At 37.9% G+C, this 18,603-nt stretch overlaps 1 protein-coding gene across 1 annotated transcript; it reads left to right on the top strand.

The window, feature by feature from the left end:
• Positions 1-3,074: 3,074 nt before the first annotated feature.
• On the top strand, positions 3,075-8,076 carry LOC108676513. The gene is made up of 6 exons (XM_018164594.2): positions 3,075-3,302; positions 4,413-4,542; positions 5,784-5,981; positions 6,441-6,636; positions 7,226-7,359; positions 7,673-8,076. The coding sequence occupies exons 1-6, from the start codon at positions 3,298-3,300 to the stop codon at positions 7,949-7,951; spliced, it is 942 nt and encodes a 313-aa protein (XP_018020083.1). The 5' UTR covers positions 3,075-3,297; the 3' UTR covers positions 7,952-8,076.
• The last annotated feature ends 10,527 nt before the right edge of the window (positions 8,077-18,603 follow it).

Raw genomic sequence — 18,603 nt, 5'->3', positions numbered from 1 at the left:
GCCGACAAATGGTGCGATCTGCCGACAAATAGTGCGATCAGCCTACAAATAGTGCAACTTACTATTCATACGAACCATTCACATTTGAAAAGAGGCTTCGTTGAGAGTTTTTTATCTTTACATGCAAAAACCTACATTCTCATATCAATGCATTGCTTTCATATATATGCATAATAGATATCCCGCTTTCAGAAATGAACTTTACCATTTGCATCGTACACCCAAATTATTCCATGACATGTAAGTGATCGCTTCAGAAATTCTGACAAGTTTCCAGAGAGAGAAAACGGTTTCTTTTAGCTTGGTCAATTGAGCTACGTCCATCATTTCAAATATGAACTTCTTTTACTGAAGCTTGATTTAAATGATCACGCCCCTTGCATGATCTACTGATAGGGCTAAAAGAACCCGGTGAACTAGGTTCTTGTGAAACGGTTCTTGTGAAACAGGTTTTTGTATACACATTTCTCCGAGTGGACGAGACATGGTTGGCATTTATTGCATAGAACAAAGAACTTGGTCCTCATGGTAGCGCATGGAATAGCTGAAAAACATGAACAAATCAGCAGCTTTCATAAGAAATCTAAAATAACTCAAAGTAATGGAATATTAATCAGCGACTTTCAAAATAAATCTAAAATAAATCAAACGAATAAAATAAAAAACAGCGACTTTCGAAAGAAATCTAATTTAAATCAAACGAATAAGATATATATCAGCAAATTTCAGAAGACATAGAATTTAAATCAAACGAATAAAATAAAAAACAGCGACTTTCGAAAGAAATCTAATTTAAATCAAACGAAATATAAAACAGCGACTTTGAGAAGAAATGTAAAACAAATTAAAGTAATAAAATATAAAACAGCGACTTTCAAAAGAAATCTAAAATAACTCAAACAAATAAAATTAAAAACAGCGACTTTCAAGATAAATCTAAAATGAATAAAACAAATAAAATATAAAACAGCGAATTTCAAAAGAAATCTAATTTAAATCAAACGAATAAAATATAAATCAGCAACCTTCAAAATAATCTGAATTAAATCAAACAAATAAAATATAAATCAACAACTTTCAAAAGAAATCTAAAGTAAATCAAACGAATAAAATATAAATAAGCGACTTTCAACAGAAATTTGATGTAAATAAAAAAATTAATAATTAATCAGCGACTTTCAAAAGAAATCTAAAATAAATCAAACGAATAAATATGAATCAGCAACTTTCAAACGAACAAATTACTGTTGTTCTTACCAGGGGCCAAATGGTATCCACTTTTTGCTATTTTCCCTTAGAAGTTCATCGTAAAGTGAGGCTACGATTTGAGTAATTTATGAGGTTATTACCTAGTTGAAAAAAATTCGCCCTCATTCAAGTTCAGCGGTTGCGTAAAATTTCTGAGAAGTCTTCAGTTTCTTAAATTCTTCTTCATTCCTCATCGATTTTTAGTCGACTTCCATAAAGTAAAACTGGAAGCCACTATAACTTTCTACTTTATATTATTTTTCTATTGTGTGATAATTATAAATATGATCTACATTAATTTTCCGTAAAATGTCAATGCATTTGTAAGCGCGATCTATAGAGAGCACATTTTTCATGCATTTTTTGCGTACATTTTTTGTGTATTTTGTGTACATTTTTCACACATTCCCCCCCCCCCTATTTCATTCACAATCTATATTCTTTCCTGTCAAATGTGTCAAAATAATTCAGTATAAATTTAACACAAGTAATAATGTCACTAGATTGCTTGAATCGCAGTTTCACTAGAAATTTAAAAGCGAAGAAAATAATTCAGTAATTAAATCAATGTTATAATGAGTATTAAATTTTTACTACATATAAACTCAATGGCATTTTGAATTTAAAATTTAGAATTAAGGTCATCATAAACCGTACCTTTAGTTTGATAATTAGTACAATAACAAGGAATGCGATTGGTCACTCGCCATGCGGTGTAGATTAAATCATAAAGTCTATCGTTTCATTGAAAAACGAAAAGTGTGAGTGGAGTTGTTGGTTATTTTAACCTCCATCATTTTAAAGCAAACTTGGTGGCCGCTTTGCATTATATTGCACTTAGGAATTTCGAATTTCTTTGCAAGTTAATAATGTAACTGTTGGTAATTGTTGGTACACAATCCTTTATTTTCGTGCGTACCGTGCATGAGTCAATTTATGGAAACCAGACGTCGATCTAATAGCCTCTTTGGTGATGAAAAAAATTTAATAAAGAAATGCGCTTAGACTTTTTACCATAAACATGCGAAATGTTACTGAATATGAAGTCAACTTTATCACGTAAGTCTGCACCTAGTCATTTTCTATTTTTTACGATTGGAATTATTCAACCGCACTCAATATCCGTGCATTATCATTCTAATAATTATTATATATAATATTCTATTCATATTCTAATATTCTATTATTATATACGCGCTGGATTCTTTGTATACGCTCTAGATTCCTTATATAACAACCAAGCTCGTGAAGCAATTCGAAGTAATTTCTTCTAACATCATTTAATACTAATGCACGATACTACATGCAATAATTCTTCCATATCAATACATTAAAAAATGACAATAATCTACTATACGAAATGTTATTTTTACAGAATACTGAATGGATTATAAATAACAATCCGTCAAAGTAAATTCTATTCAAGATGAATTCAAATTCAGATAGAAATTGTGATACAGAATATTGAAATTTAATTATGTTTTTAAATGTATCGCATCAAATGTTTTTAAATTTACTGTGGTGAATTTATAATACTTGACAACGGTGCTAAATGAGTACATAGACGAAACGGTGCTTGAGTAAAGCAGAGCATGTACTTGTCAGTGCGTAAGTAGACATAAGAGTATTGGGTCGCAGCACTCCGGCCGGCTGGTAGCCATGATGTGCTAATTAATAGAGGGAAATGAAAAAGTGGCACCGCCTCTCTAGACGATTCAGAATTCCTGTTTTAGGTAAGGCGGGTGCCACCGGTCCGACGCACCGTTAGGCCGCTACGGGCCAATCAACCGGTCCTCATCCGCTTAACTTTCTTGACTTTAAGAGCCGAGTCATGAGAACGGCTGGTCACTTGCTTCTCGACCGTGGTCTTCTCGTCACACGCTCCTCGTCAAAATTTATTTATTTAAAATAAGCTCATCACAAACCTCTTGTCACACGTTTGTATCACGTCATATCCTCGTCACACATTTCTATTACATCACATCTCCTCGTTACACGCTTGTAACACATTACAGTTCATCGTCACCTACTCGAATCCTGTGCGGCATTATGAAGTGAGTGGAATGAACATAATATAGAGGAACGTGTCTAGAAACAGGTAGTATGTTTTGCGAAAATCAAATAGAGCAGAATGTATAATTAGTGAAAAAGAGTACTGATTAGAAATATGAAATTAATATCCTAGCGTTAGTGCAAACTAATTAGAAATAGACTATCGTAAAAATGGTTTTATCTCCCAATTTGGTTTAATATACTAACCTTACAGCGTATAAATAAAAAAGCCAATTAACTTCGTATATATACATATATTCATCGAATCAAAAATGTACTAGTAGTACTTTACCAGTTGTAGGTAGATCTCAAATTACCTTGTGTATCAAAATTGTTAATCGGCTTGAAACTTACAGACGGTCGTAGAAAATCAATAAATACCCAATAAAATGTATTGTTAGACGCACATGCTACGATATTTTTGATGCTACCCAAAGGAGAGAAAACATTGCACTGTCTGTAGTTGCATTGGTAGTTTCGGATGATTAATGTGCTTCTTGTGTAACTTCTGTGATCCGATATAACTCGTGTTACCAAGCTTTGTATAACGAATACGGGTACACGGATATGTCCGTCTACAAATGATTATAGGTCGAAACACATATGTGTATTGATTTCAAAGTTCCGAACTGACAGTTTAGTTGGAAGAACCGGTTATTGAAACCGGATGTCATGTGTAACTTTTAATTTATGTTACGAGTTTTTCACAGTCAATTTTAGATCCAAAATATTCTCAGTAAATTATTAAATTAGAGATAATTCAATTTTAATTAATTATCAAATTCAATTCTACACTTTAGACTTGCGGATGTCATATGTGACTTTTAATTTATGTCATGAATTCTCCACAGCCAATTTTAGATCCAAAATATACTCAGTAAATTATTCAATTAGAGATAATTCAGTTATAATAATCAAATCCAATGCTATACTTTATATTTGCGCATGTCATGTGTGACTTTTAATTTATGTCACGAGTTCTTCACAGTCAATTTTATATCCAAAATATTCTTGTTAAATTATTCAATTAGAGATAATTCAATTTTAATTAATTATCAAATCCAATGCTATACTTTGGATTTGGCTATAACTCAAGACTCGTCTTTTTCCAGGTTGGTGTTTAGCCTGCTGCTGGCGTGCTGCGTGTATGGCGCCCCTCAGGAAGTTCAGGACCCCAAAGACCCCCAGGAAGTCGTCAAAGGGAAGGAGGACATTTTGGCTGGAGATGACAATACGCAAAACGTTAGTGTTATCTTAATGATAACCTGTTAATATATTTAAGAAATAGACTATCAAGACTATATTAGAATATCAAGTCACGAAAAATTCAAGAATCGGCAACAGGCCATGGGCCTATTTCTTCAGTGCCGACACTTCTATTCTATTCTAAAATTGTAATACAGCCTATGAAACTGCATCTACTGGTAGGTATAAACTCAATAAAAATTTGCTTGCGAACATGCAAAGGAGACAATACAAGAATACTAATTTTAAAAATATTAAAATTATTCCAATAGACACTGAAATTTAAAAAAATTGTGTTTTAACTTGAAAAATCTTGTAGCTTCCACATAGATAGACAAAAACCCTGTAGCTACTACCCGCAACGAATATAATGCAGATATTAATTGAATTGCTGATTGCAGTAAAAGAAAATGTTTGAAAAGCCTTCCTCCAAATTGTTGCGCATAACTAATCAACGTAACTGCATTGCTATGCAACATTAGAGTATCCCATCAATATTTTCTAGTTCCTGTCTTGGTTTTCATGTAATATATATGCTGAACATACCTTCTGTATGCCTTTCGTAAATATGCCTACTTTTTATTTAAATGTACGTATTCTATATAAATACCCTAACTCATTCCCCAAGGCAACCTTTATTCCCACATATACATTAAAATTCAAGTATTTCACATTAACTTCATGCCCATATCACGTCAAAATTTAATTATTTAAAATAAGCTCATGCTCAGACCACATGGCATCCGACATGCCCACATTGCGTGAAAATTCTGGTACTTCAAATAAACTAAAACTAAAGCCACACGGCATCCGACATTGCAGACATAACGTGAAAATTCTGATACTTCAAATAAACCCAAAAACTTGAGCCACACGGCATCCGACGTTGCAGACATAACGTGAAAATTCTGGTACTTAAAATAAACTAAAACTAAAAGCCACACGGCATCCGACATTGCAGACATAACGTGAAAATTCTTATACTTCAAATAAACTAAAACTTGAGCCACCCGGCATCCGCCGTTGCAGACATAACGTGAAAATTCTGATACTTCAAATAAACCCAAAAACTTAAAGCCACACGGCATCCGACTTTACAGACATAACGTGAAAATACTTGTACTTCAAATAAACTAAATCTTGAAACAACACAACATCCAACGTTGCAGATAAAACGTGAAAATTCTGGTATTTCGAACAAACTAAAACTTCAAGCCACACGGCATCCGACGTTGCAGACATCGGTGGTCGGGAGCGCGGCGTCTGTGGAGGCGTTGGCGTCGGAGTTCGAGGATGTGGTGAGGGACAGCAACCTGCCCATTGTGGTGCCTGACGGGACCGTCGTCTCTACTGAGGAAAAGTTCGGCACCGTCAACATCTTCGGCATCGATGTACCCATCATCATCCTAGCTAAAATCGGCCTCGCCGTCATCAAGGTGTGTTGAAAGTCGACATCGCAGTCTTGAAGGTTTGTTGAAAGTCGATATCGCAGTCTTGAAGGTTTGTTGAAAGTCGGCATCGCCGTCATTAAGATTTGTTGAAAGTCCGCATTGCAGTTTTTAAGGTGTGTTGAATGTCGGCATTGCCGTTATTACAGTGTGCTGAAGAAGTCAATTTTGGAAGTTATTTAGATGTGTTGTGATTGGCATCGCTATCATCAAGATGAACTGACAGTAAGCATCGCTAAAAAATGTTTAGCGTGTTTATTATTGAAAATACATATTTTGATCGGCAAATGCGCTTTTTACCACTTAATTCCGATGATCCAGGAAATTCCTGAACAAGCCTCGTTGCCGAAGATTTCGGTAATCAACAGCTAGGCAAGAATTATTTAAATACAACTGCACGGTTATTAATTTCGATTTCATTTATTATAATTTAGCCCTCGCCAACAGGTGGCTAAGGGCTTGACGAGCGGCAACAGCACGGCGGCAGTAGCAGCTGCTCTGGCATCGGGTATTCAGTTCCCAGAGGCCGGCAACCGCGAAGCTGTGGCAGAAATCCTCGCACAAACAGCCGGCACTGCTGCCGCCATCTTTAAGGGGGATGTCAAGGGCGAAGTTTATTTTGCCCAGGCCAAACATCCTAATGGTTAGGAATATAGTGGACTTGGTAAAATTTTTCAACGGTATTTATAATCCGAGAATCTCAGTTTTAGGTATTATTACACTACTATCCCCTCGGGTAAAAAAAAAATTTCTACTCTTCAGATAACCTCCTGTAAAAAATATACCACAAATCGTGCAATCTTGACGATCTACACACTTCCCAACTGAGATCTATTCTGCGTTTAGGATCATTTATATTCTAGTCCAAATGGTCGACAACATTTACGTCCGTTCCTTGAAATTGTGTTATAAGCGTTTCCGTCAGCATTTAGATCGCATCATCTACCCTCGGTAGTCCCTTGTCGAGGAAAAATGTTGATGCCATTTTCACTAGCTGTATCACAGCCTTAGCGTTCTTTTTTCAGCTGCAAAATCAGCAATATCGAAATGTTGATTGCTCATCACATTCATCTTAAGAGGTACTAATTGTGGCGAAAATGGGCTGGCGATGACATCAACATCATGTCCTGGAAGACGAAAGCGATTAGCGCATCCACGGATAAGTACGTCCTAAACTTGACTTTCAGACAATACATCACAGCATCGACTAACCTACTTTCATCATACCATAGGTATTGAAGGTGCCACTGTGGTGACCGCCAAGTTCAGTGGACTGTCAGCGGGGACTTATAGACTGGAGGTGCGCAGCAGCGGCAACATCGAGGACAAATGTAGCAACGTCGGCGGCCTTTTCACAACTAGTGAGGTATGGCCGCGTGCAAAACAGTGAAGTGCCGAATTGGTGTAAATGCGGTTGCCTTTGAGCTTCAGACTCTATGGTTCGGTCTCTACTTGTGTTTGCAGTGCTTGGTGTAGAAATTGTCCAGAAGGTTTGCCTGCGTCCTGTTTTTCGTTCATGTAATGGTGAGTGGTGCCTTCTTGTATACATGCGTTCTTAAAAGCGGTCCAGTTCTGTTGTGTAATGTGTGGTTCAGCGCTGGTGTGTATCGAGAGTTACTCGAACAGATACAGAGCCTGTGTGCTGGTGTTGAATTCTGATTTATATGCTGGTCTCACAGATAACCGACCTCGGAGTGCTGGGTCGGCTGGTGGTGGACGACAAAGGACTGGCATCCACTATTCTGAGTCGTGCAGGAATCTCACTGAGCGGCGACCACAGCATACTGGGCCGCAGTATCGCCCTTGTCGCCGTGCCTGACGAGTCGTCAGTTACGGCGCCCGCCGATGCGTCTTCCAATAAACCCAACGCAACAACGACCTCCACGCCTGATGTGCCGCCTGCAGCGTCAGTCGCCGCGGCCAAACCCGTTGCCTGCGCTATTATTGTGCGCCAATAATTTCCATATCAAATCTACGCCTTTAGATGTTTAGCCTATTTATTCACGTTCAAATTTATAAGTAATTGGAATAAAATTATCCAGATAAAAGTTTAGGGTACCTTGAAATATAATTTTTCTCAGTATTCATGACTTTGATTTTTACCGCTTTAATTGACTGATAATGACACAAATAACTTCTTATTATTTAGATAAGATATCTCTCAAAAAATACTTGTTAACAATAATAAAATTTATCAAAATTTTCCAATTGGATATTCAATTTTACATTTATATATTATATATTTTACATCCAATTCCAATATTTTGAGCTGTTAAATTTTGTTTGCGCATAAAACTTCACCTGCAAACTTCAAGAGTTATCATCTCACAGTGTCTTAAGATTAGGCTGATTTTATTTAGCTTAGAGCCTTAGACCGTCGTCGCGTATTTGATTTGCGTGACATCGACGGCCCCATGGTATAAGCGTGGCAGGCGATGGTTAGCAGGACTAGTTCTTCTTATTCACCTTTTGGACTTCTTAAATAATGAACTCCGAATTTTAAACTCGAGTAGTCATCTACTGGATGACTGCTCATCAAGAGCGACTCTTTTGGAGTTTGATATAGGCGTTGAGAGAATACTGCAAGGAGTTGTCAGACACTGCAAATCCTCTTTAACCCTTCCTTCAGCGGTCAAATATGGTCAAATAAAATTTACTTCCAATAACGCTCACTGCTCGTACCCCGGTTTTGTGTTTGAGGCTTCATTATCATGCCTCTGCCAGTCACCAATCATCTGATCATCCATTATACATGCATATATTTACCCTCTGATATATCCGGTATTATAATATGAGCATTTGCATGAAAGTTTTCACTCTGACAATGAAATTGACGCCGTTCTGAATTTGAAGTAGGTTAAATAATAAATTTTAATTGCAGCTTGATAGTTTGCCTTTGGATTTTGATTAATAAATTAAAAAAATTTCAATTTCGTTTAGCGTAGTGACCACTTCTTCATAGAATTTTCATCTACGACTAAATCCAAAATTTTGAAAAATCCACATGAGTAAATTTATCTTAGAATTATCGGTACCTACTTTATAGTAGTGGCACCTGAACTTTAAATTTCTGCCTGTTTCTATGCATGCCCGTGAAATTGTTAAATTTGTAGTGTCCTTGTAATTTTGTCATATGAAGTTTATTCCAATGAGGCTACACGTTATCTGAAATGCAGGGCCTACGTATATGTAATCTACAAACAGTAATCGACAGAAGCTGAAAGCTGGGTGCAATCGTCCTATACTTACTGTAAATAAGATAACTAAACCTATGCATGTTTAAGAATCTATAATACGTACTTCAAAATATATGTTAGAGAGTGAATGTGAATGAGGAATGTCAGAGTTACTCTGCCAGTTAAGAATACTTGCTAAACGCAACTAATAATCACGAAAGAGCCTGCGCGTTTCAAAATAGCTAACGGTTATTCATTCGTGATTAGCTTCAAGCTAGTTAACTGAATTTAAAGTTCTTTATGATTTTTAATCCATATGACCCTGCCTTCGATGATGTCTGCGTGTAAAAGAATTTATGTTTGTAGGAGACTTAAAAAATTTAAGTTTCCTAAAATAATAAAAAATATACGTAAATTCCATAAGGGACGACATTCAATGACTCCCTCAAAAATTTAATAGTAAATTGAAGCGAACTTTATATTATTATCGGAGCGATAACCTAGCAATAGAAGCCTGATCGAGGAAAGTTTCACATAGTTTCTATGTATCGGGCTGCATCTCGTCACTTTTATTTGCTCTGAGATTTACATCAAACACTAAGAACACGCAGGAAACATTATATTATATTATTTTGGAATTTGACACAGAAAACTCATGGGTAGAATTGAACTGACCGAAAATCGCGGTCGAATTGTATCATGGTTTGTACCAGGCTTTAAACAACCGACAGGGTTGCAGATATGATTTTTATTCCTGGCTTTAACATACATCTGCGGATCACACTGACTTCGATTTAGAACCGCAGTATATTTCGATCCGTTCCGCAAACTCCTCACTGGACCTTCCATCAAGGAATGGCCTAAACAAGGACTCCAGCATGCAGATGCAGAACTGGACTCGTCCAGATGGCACATCATCGTCACCCCTGCGTTCCAAGTCGGCCTTCGTCATCGACGCTAGCAGGTCGGACGCGAGGGTGGCTGCAGGGGTTCCCAAGACGTGCTCCTCAAGGGCACGGAACACAAGCAGGTGACACCGACATGTATCAGACCTGTTACTGCAGCTACATTCATTTACCAGTAAATAAGTGTTCACATTCGCATGCTTAATATTCAGTTGTTTCATTCAAACTTCCATTGGTACCAACCGCTAAGGCCTCCCCTATCGAATTCGAAGACCTGTCAGCCGCTGGCACACGGACGCCCCAGGTTCTTATGGCCGGGTAAATTAGAAGCTCTATGTCCGCATTAGGTTCCGGTTGCCGTAGCGAAATAAGCGCCGAAATGGAATCTTGTGAAATTACTCGTCGAGCTTAGGCGATCGTGGGGCGCGCGTATTTGGTACCTGATACGTTCGGGACAGACACGGCCGAATATGAAAAATGCTTAAAAAAATGCCCCCTCCCTTCCCCCCCCCCTTATGTTTCCAAAAGAAGCTGGTAAATAGAAGCAAAACACCCTACGTGGCCGACTTGCTCCTGATTCACCCCTAAGCCGAATATAGTTCCTCTAAAACGACCTTAATCGGCACGAAAATTTTGACAGGGTGCTCCTGATTCACCCCTAAGCCGAATATAGTTCCTCTAAAACGACCTTAATCGGCACGAAAATTTTGACAGGGTCGTTAGTTTTCTAACCCTGTCGTGGGCATTGTTGTTTCAGTGTGTAACTGACTATACCTGTTGCAAGCGTTGTAATTTAAATATGTAACTGACTAACCCTGCTGTAGGCGTTGTAATTGAAGTAGAAGTCGCTCAAAAAGCGTCCTCTGACGCCGTGTAAGATGGAGAACCCCGCGCTCCGCGCACACGGGCACTGAAATTAGGATTCGGTACATAGCTCCAGATGGCCGTTCCACTCACATCCGAGTTGTTGAACCAGCTGCGGCTTCTGTAAGTGGTGTCGGTACTCAAAGTAACAACTAATAATTAGAGTAATAAACGTACGTGAATTGATCTTTGTCTAGAGATTCATTAAACGTCGTCTATGTTATTCGTATCTTAAGGCCTTGTAAATGAAATTACAAAGAGTTTACATAGGCCCATACAATTTATACAGCAGAAATCAGAGGCTGAGGGAGTTTGAAAGATTAAGTAAACATAAACACCAATGCGTTCACAACCTCCTACAAAACAGTTAATTTTATGCTTAGCCAGTCCCCTACATCAATGAGTATCATGTTGAGCACATCCTGGTCCCCCGTCTTTAGACGGTCCTTGAAGGCCATCATGATGTCCTCCAGTGTCTGCTCCTCAAATGGCCTGAGCCTCCAGCGAGTCAAGTTCACGAGCAACGGAGCGCCACTGAAGCCCTTGCCCGCGAACGGCACCTAACGGGCGTAGGTGAAGTCACTGAGATAGGAATGTAAATAAGATATAATCTTATAATGTAGATGAGATTGTAATCGACCAGGAGGCCGGGCGGTTAAGCACAGCAGAATTTGTGGCAGTGAGTTGCGAGTCGAGACCGCAACAAGCTGTGGATGTTCTGCGATGTTAAGAATCGGCGACAGGCCTACGGCCTACTATGTAAACGCTGAAACCGCTATTGTATATGAATCTGCCTGTCTGCTTCAGTAAACACTGACCTACGGTGTACGAGAGTTTGTTGACGATGTTGACGGTCGAATGGAATTTGATTTGCAAAATGCGCGAAAATTTCGTAGAAAATATATCACATTTCTTGGATTAGTGTTCCTGCTTGTCTGAATGCGTCATTAGATATTTGTGGAGATAATTAGATAGAATCGCCGTTAATAAAAAAATTTTGCAGTTTCTTAGCGGAACAATAGTTGGCAACTATAATTTAAGATGGTTATGTAACTTACATACTATTGTTCTAACCGAAGATAAAAGCACCTAAATGAGATGTGCGATGATCAACCGCAAAACATTTCAGACTTCAAACGAACTATCACAATCTTTAATGTAACAACCCTTCTTAATGACAATGTGAAGACCTGGTAAAGGGCTAACATCTCCTCTTGAAATCTGCTCTGATGCCATAGTTTTCATTTTAGCAGGTCTGAGAACTCAAGCCATTTTACGCGTTGGTCAGATTCCATCTCACCCTAATGGAAGCAAACGTATAGTGGTCTTCCAAAGGCGTCATCCCAAAAACATGTGTTTGGTCGAACAGCTGAAACTGCAGGGCAAGTAGTTCTGGCGCGCGGAGGAATATCATATCAGTGTCGAGGTAGACGGCAGCATCGACGTCTGGCAACACTCGCGGCAGGTACAGTCGCTCAGTCGAACATTTATCGTGCACTTCCAGGATTGAGGAGTCAGACGGAACGTATATTGGTCTGAATTCTAGTGAAGTTCGGGTTGAGAATTCCGGGGGCCATAGAGTCAATTCGGAGCGGACTTTCTCGTATACTTCGATGTTATCACCCAGCATGATGAACCTGGAACGATGGAAATCTGATTTAGAAAGATTCATTAATTTCTATTGAGATAGTTGAATATATTGTCGCATGCATAATATCAGGTACACTTTCCATGTTATATTTAGCTCCGTTTCAGTCCATGTAGGCTGGTTCACTCTAATCTTTCACTTCTTCATTTCTTCTGACTCGTTATAGAATAGAAATGTCGGCGCTGAATAGCCCCTCCCTACTGTTGCCTATTCTTGTTATTTTCGTGACTTGTTCAAAAGAGATCTAAAACCTGCCTTTATAACAGATCTTTTCAAAACTGACGTTGGTTTGAGATAGCTACTGAACCTATTACCGCGTCCGGAAGGTACTAGACCTCCCAAGACTTTCTGCATAGCTTCATCAGTGTATCTAGTCTGTTCTTGAACGCGTTCATACTCAGCGCCAACGATGTTATCAGGGAGACTGTTCCACATGCCGGTGACTTGCATCGAGAAGAAATGTCGTGTGGATGAGTTGCACCGCATTTTTTTTTAGTTTAAAGCTGTGGACCCTGGTGTTGGTTCTTGTTTCTGATTCAAGTTGACATGTTTTCCAATGTTCTAATTATTTTAAAATCCAGCAGACACTTGGTATGCACTCTTATTTTCGCTCTCGACATCATATCCTCTGCTATGCCCTCCAAAAATATCTCTTCATCCACCATTTCAGCCGCAATTAGTTAGTCCGTCATGTCGCATTGTCGCTCACCTGAGGCGGGTGCGGGTAGCGAGGGCGGCAGACTTGAGCAGCACGATTGTCTGCCGCAGCTGCCGCTCGTCTGTCGTCACGCCAGCGATCTCCACCGACCGGTTGCCGCCTGCGGAACAGTCAAGTCAGCTCAACTTTTTTAAACAAACATTCCTGATTTACTCGTGACTACTCCATACATTTTGTGCTGAAAAATTGTTTTTTCATTATAAATACCATTAAATTAAACATTTTAGTTTTAATGAATAATGCTGAATTACCAAAATTGCTTATTTACCTTCAGCAATTCGGGATTAAATTTACTGTTTTTTTTAAATATTCATGGATATTTTACTGAAGTCCCAGATAATATAATCGATCAGGAATTGTAACTGCTTTTACGTATGTCAAATTTTGTCTCGTCAGGATTTATTCTGAATTACTCATTCTCCTATAACTCACTAATGATCAATTTAGTGTCTTCATTATCTATGACATATCCATGAACTCCCTCTTACGCATAAATGAATGGTTTAACAATTCCTCAATTATTTATAATTTAATATAACAATCCTTTACCATCAACTCGTTGAACTTCACCTGGCGAATTCATGGTTAATTAAAAATCTCCTAAATTTGTAGTCGCAAATATAGCATTCTCTTGATCATTGAAGTTAGCCTAACACTGATTTTATGTCTTGATTTCTTTATTTTGAATTTCCGTGTGGCGGTATAAATTGAAATTAACAAACCTGAACACAATGTGAACACAAAGGGCACGTGTTGGATGAGGTGGTGTAGGTGCAGATTGGTGTAGTATATACCATTACCAAGCCACCACACGGCCAAAAGCAACGGCCATAACACTACCACACGCGTCACCCTTAACACCACACGACGCAAGGTCATCTTCATCATAACTTCACAAGTGTGATGTATCTGGGAATAAATGTCTCAGTATTTCAACGATTGAAATAAAATGAAATCAGAGTGTCAGCAGAATGATCGGACGACGAGACACTATACCGATAGTTAAACGTCTTTCAATTAAGGGGAGCGTCTACCCTAAAAATCGAAATTTTCGGCTTTTCCGCTTTTAGGCTCATCTTAAAGCTTACTTTCTGCCGCATCGAACGGTACTAGAACCATCTCTGTACGTTGATTTATGCGTTCAGGACAGATCCCGAAAGAGGGGGAGGGGGTTTTGTCCCTTCACAAAAGTCTATGGTGATAATTACGGCCAAGCCCTATAAAATGTGCTATCGCTGGACCTACAGCTCAGTTAACCGACAGATATCATGTGGGTAGGTGTTGATGCAGTCGTCCTATGCACCGCTGACTGACACAGAAGCTTAGTGAGATAACGCTTACTTTCGGTATATAAGCTACCTTACATGCCTTTACTTAGCGCACCGCGGTTTTTCGCCTCTACTGAACAATTTAAAAACATGAAATCCTCTCTCACGCAAACCTATCTACTCCTACAGTTTTTAAGCTACAACAATGAGGCATATACCACTCGATGCGCAAAGAAATGGTCTACACACTTGTCTAAGCGTTTTTCTAATTTCGATATAGTTTGGATTTTATTTATTGAAAAAATCGAAAAATTTACGAAAAATGACCCCCACCCACAAAAATTAGAATTTAAAAAACGACTACACAGTTTTTTAGATATTGTCCTTACGCATCGAATGATATGTGTCTCGATGTCGTAGCTTGAAAATCCTAGGAGGAGATAGATTTCTACAGTACCCCCTTTTCGGCCGTTTTCTAAGAATTTCACGTTTTCTTTCATTTATTTCGAAAAATTCACATGGACAAAAGCGTTTATTTTTTATTTTACATACATAAGTGTACCAAGTTTCAGAGTGATTCGTCTGTAAATAGCCGAGATAAATTTTAGGGTAGACGCTCCCCTTAAACATTCATGTTCGAAGAAAAGATTGAAGTTTCGATGCTAATATTTACCCCGATACCATTTTCGGTGCTATACTAATGCGAGATTAGCGACCTCTGATGCGCTAGAATATGCGCCTAGGCAAAAAGGGAGTCTGAAGGTCGCAAATTGGGCAATTTTTTATTCCAATTAATGAGAATTAAAAAAAGACAAAATGAAGGACTTTCTAGTATCCAAAAAAAGCTCTTTACATAAGAAGAATTTGAAGGATTTTTCTTCCCACTTCAACTACCCATAAGTTCCCATATGTTGCTTATGTGCCATACGCATAGCTCCGGATATATATATAACTCGTGAACTTAGTGAATTCTTCCATCACCTTCCAAGCTTTAATTTAGAAAATAAATTATCGATTGAAAATAAATAATAAATTCATAGTAGACAACAGCTTACTGGTGCAGGATCTCCCGGCAATAAAGCCATGTTGACAGTCTGATAGGAGATTATTAGCATTCAAATGATCTACCAATCGATCCCTCACAATGCACCATTGAGCTCGCCATGTCCGTCGGTCTGTCTGTCCGTCCGTGACATCGCTTTTTCGTCGACGAGAAAATGCGCTCTCTGTCACTCACTGCGGTGAGTACTGAGTTATATTTTTTGAACAATGCTGTCACTTTAGCTTCTTTCCAATCAGCCGGAAAGATCCCTTCGTTCAAAGTTTTTAGAAAAAATGATGTCAAAGGGTGGGCTAGGACAGTTACTAACTCTTTGAGTAATCTGGGGTGGAAGCCGTCCGGTCCACATAACTTAATGAGATTTGGAACGATCAAGCGCTTGAGAACCTCTTCTTCTCGCTTTTCAAAGCTTGTTAATTTAGAGCCGACTGGACGCTCCTCAATAACTGGAATACTGTTCAAGTCCTCTTCAGTTAATACGCTACTCATATCAGAGGATATCTTTCGTTGATCTACTTTTAAATCAGAAATACCGTCCTTTGTCTTGCACCTCGAGCTAGCGTACAAAAAGAAGACTTTCGTTTTTTTTTTTGCATTTCGGTCATATTTTTATCGAAGATTTTCACTGCGGTGCGATAGCTGTCTTAGCTTGATTTCGAGCTCTTGCGTATAGGTTATAATCAGCATCGTTTCGAGAGGGCTCAAATTAGCATGACTTGCTGTTCTTATGGAGCTTGTATTGCCTTTGTAAATTATGAGCCAAGGCTTCTGAACATAAATGGTCATGTGATTGATGACTGCTCATCAACAGCGACTCTTTGGCATGACTTGCCATCCTTACGTGGAACGAAGTAGCTCCTTAAATCATGAGCCAAGGCGGCTGAACTTAAGTAGTGATCTACTTGAGACTGCTCATCAATAGAAACCTTCTGCATGGATGACTTGTTCTTCGTATATAGTCCGTAGATCTTTGAATCAGATCTCAAGGCGGCCGAACTCAAGTAGCCTTCTACTTAATTTATTTCTGCTCATCAATAGGGAACCTATATATGGGAATTTTGAAGGCTTGGATGTGCTTTAAATTTGTAACCTGCACAAAGCGCGATTTAATTCATTGTAGATATTTTTGGAATGATGGCGCTCCTCATGTGTGCAAGGATGTAAAATAAACCTTTGAAGGAATCTTAGGCTTGCATCATAACCGATATGATTGGTACCAAGAGATTCACAATAGCACGATTGCAGAAATAATATGAACGTTTCATTCTGGGCGTTGCAATGAAATGAAGCGAAGAAATTTGAACGCATTGAAATTTGCAAGAATATATGCCTGATATAGGAGTGTCTTTGCCGTAATGATCGAACCTTTCATCTTAATCTTAAGTGGGAGATTCTTGCCTCAGAAATAGAAAAATTTGGATTTTCCGTATTTTTAGCTCATTTTGTAGCTTCGGAAAAGGCGCATCGAATTCCGCAAACTGTACGTATATGTGCGTGCTTTAGTTTTTGCGTGAGCCAGTTTCAAATTTATATAAAATGAACATTGGTAACCATTTTTACAAATATTTCGCTGAGAAAATGGTATTATAGATTATTATTCGCGTTAAACCGGATAACAATATAAGTCATTCGGCTCATGATGCTGTCCTCAATACGAGAAATAAGCAATGGGAAAGCTGAGGATCCATTATCATTAAATTTATTCAGACTTTACTTATATTTTGTTAATCTGTAACACTTATTTGGCCCTTCTGGACAATCTACATTTCCAGTACCTGACATTTTAAAAAGCTGACTACTCCTATTATTTTCAAGCTACAACATTGAGAAACATATCATTCGAATTGTAAAGCGAATATTTAGCGACTCTAGAAGCCCCCTTTCCTGATTTACTCATTATTTGGATGATATTGTAAAAATGAAAGAAAATGGCGAAAATGAGAAAATCGTCTTGAAGAATTCGAAAAAGGTCTTCTAGAGACGCTAAATATTCACGAACCAAATGATGTGCCTCTCACTGTTTTAGCTCATAAATCAAAATAGCCTGATTTATAAAATTAAAGGTCCCCCTTTTGACTTTATTCCATGCATTCCACGTTTACTTTCATTTTTCAAAAAAATTCTTACGAGCAAAAGGTTTTTATGAGGTGTGCTATCTGAATACCCGAAACGTTAAAATTAAATTATATTATAGGAGGTTTTCATTTTATATATACTGTTTTAAACAAGTGTCTGTTCTATATGATTCCTCCATTGAGATGATATAGATTGAAGTGGTAGCTACTTTACTGCCAAACTCATTCTGAGTTTGAATGGAGTAAAGAATTTCGGATTCGCCGTGTTTATTTGTGACCTACTTAAAAATTCGTGAGAATTCATAAAAAGGCTGTCTGAGTTAAAGCAAGTCAAAGTAATATAGTAATTAAGGCTAAATATTGATAACCGTTCAATTAAATTTCCAATTTATGTTCTTATAATTTTCTCACTACTAGCCCATTGGTCACCTACTATTAATATAAATTTGATATTCATAACGAATGAAATCACAACTAAGATGAAGAAAATGTTCAGAAATAGAGCTGTAATTGCCAGATAAAAAGCATTTATTCCTCTAAAAACTTAGCATCCAAGAACCGCACACTCTGCATGGAAGTTTGACGACATCATACACTAAGCTAAACGAACGATGAAAATTAATTACCAATTGGTAAATCACGTTTAACATTCACATCATTAATTGATTAACATTTACATCAGTATTTGATTGATATATACGTCAATCAATGAATAAAATTTACACCGGTAACAAACTAACATATACATTTTACAGTACATGAGTGATATATTAGCATTTACAACGGTAAATCTTCACATTGATAAATTTACACCGCATTTACTAGACGATACAGAGAAGGATCTCGTATGCTATCATATTGAATCGAAACGAAAATTTTATGTAATTGTTCCCTTC

Source organism: Hyalella azteca, unplaced genomic scaffold, assembly GCF_000764305.2.
Source record: "Hyalella azteca isolate HAZT.00-mixed unplaced genomic scaffold, Hazt_2.0.2 contig5520, whole genome shotgun sequence".
Taxonomy (NCBI): domain Eukaryota; kingdom Metazoa; phylum Arthropoda; class Malacostraca; order Amphipoda; family Hyalellidae; genus Hyalella; species Hyalella azteca.
This window is presented reverse-complemented; position numbering and strand designations above follow the sequence as displayed.

Coding starts and splice junctions, on each gene's coding strand:
- LOC108676513 (XM_018164594.2), top strand. Junction 5,982..6,440: donor TCGGCCTCGCCGTCATCAAG/GTGTGTTGAAAG, acceptor CCTCGCCAACAG/GTGGCTAAGGGCTTGACGAG. Junction 6,637..7,225: donor CCAGGCCAAACATCCTAATG/GTTAGGAATATA, acceptor ATCATACCATAG/GTATTGAAGGTGCCACTGTG.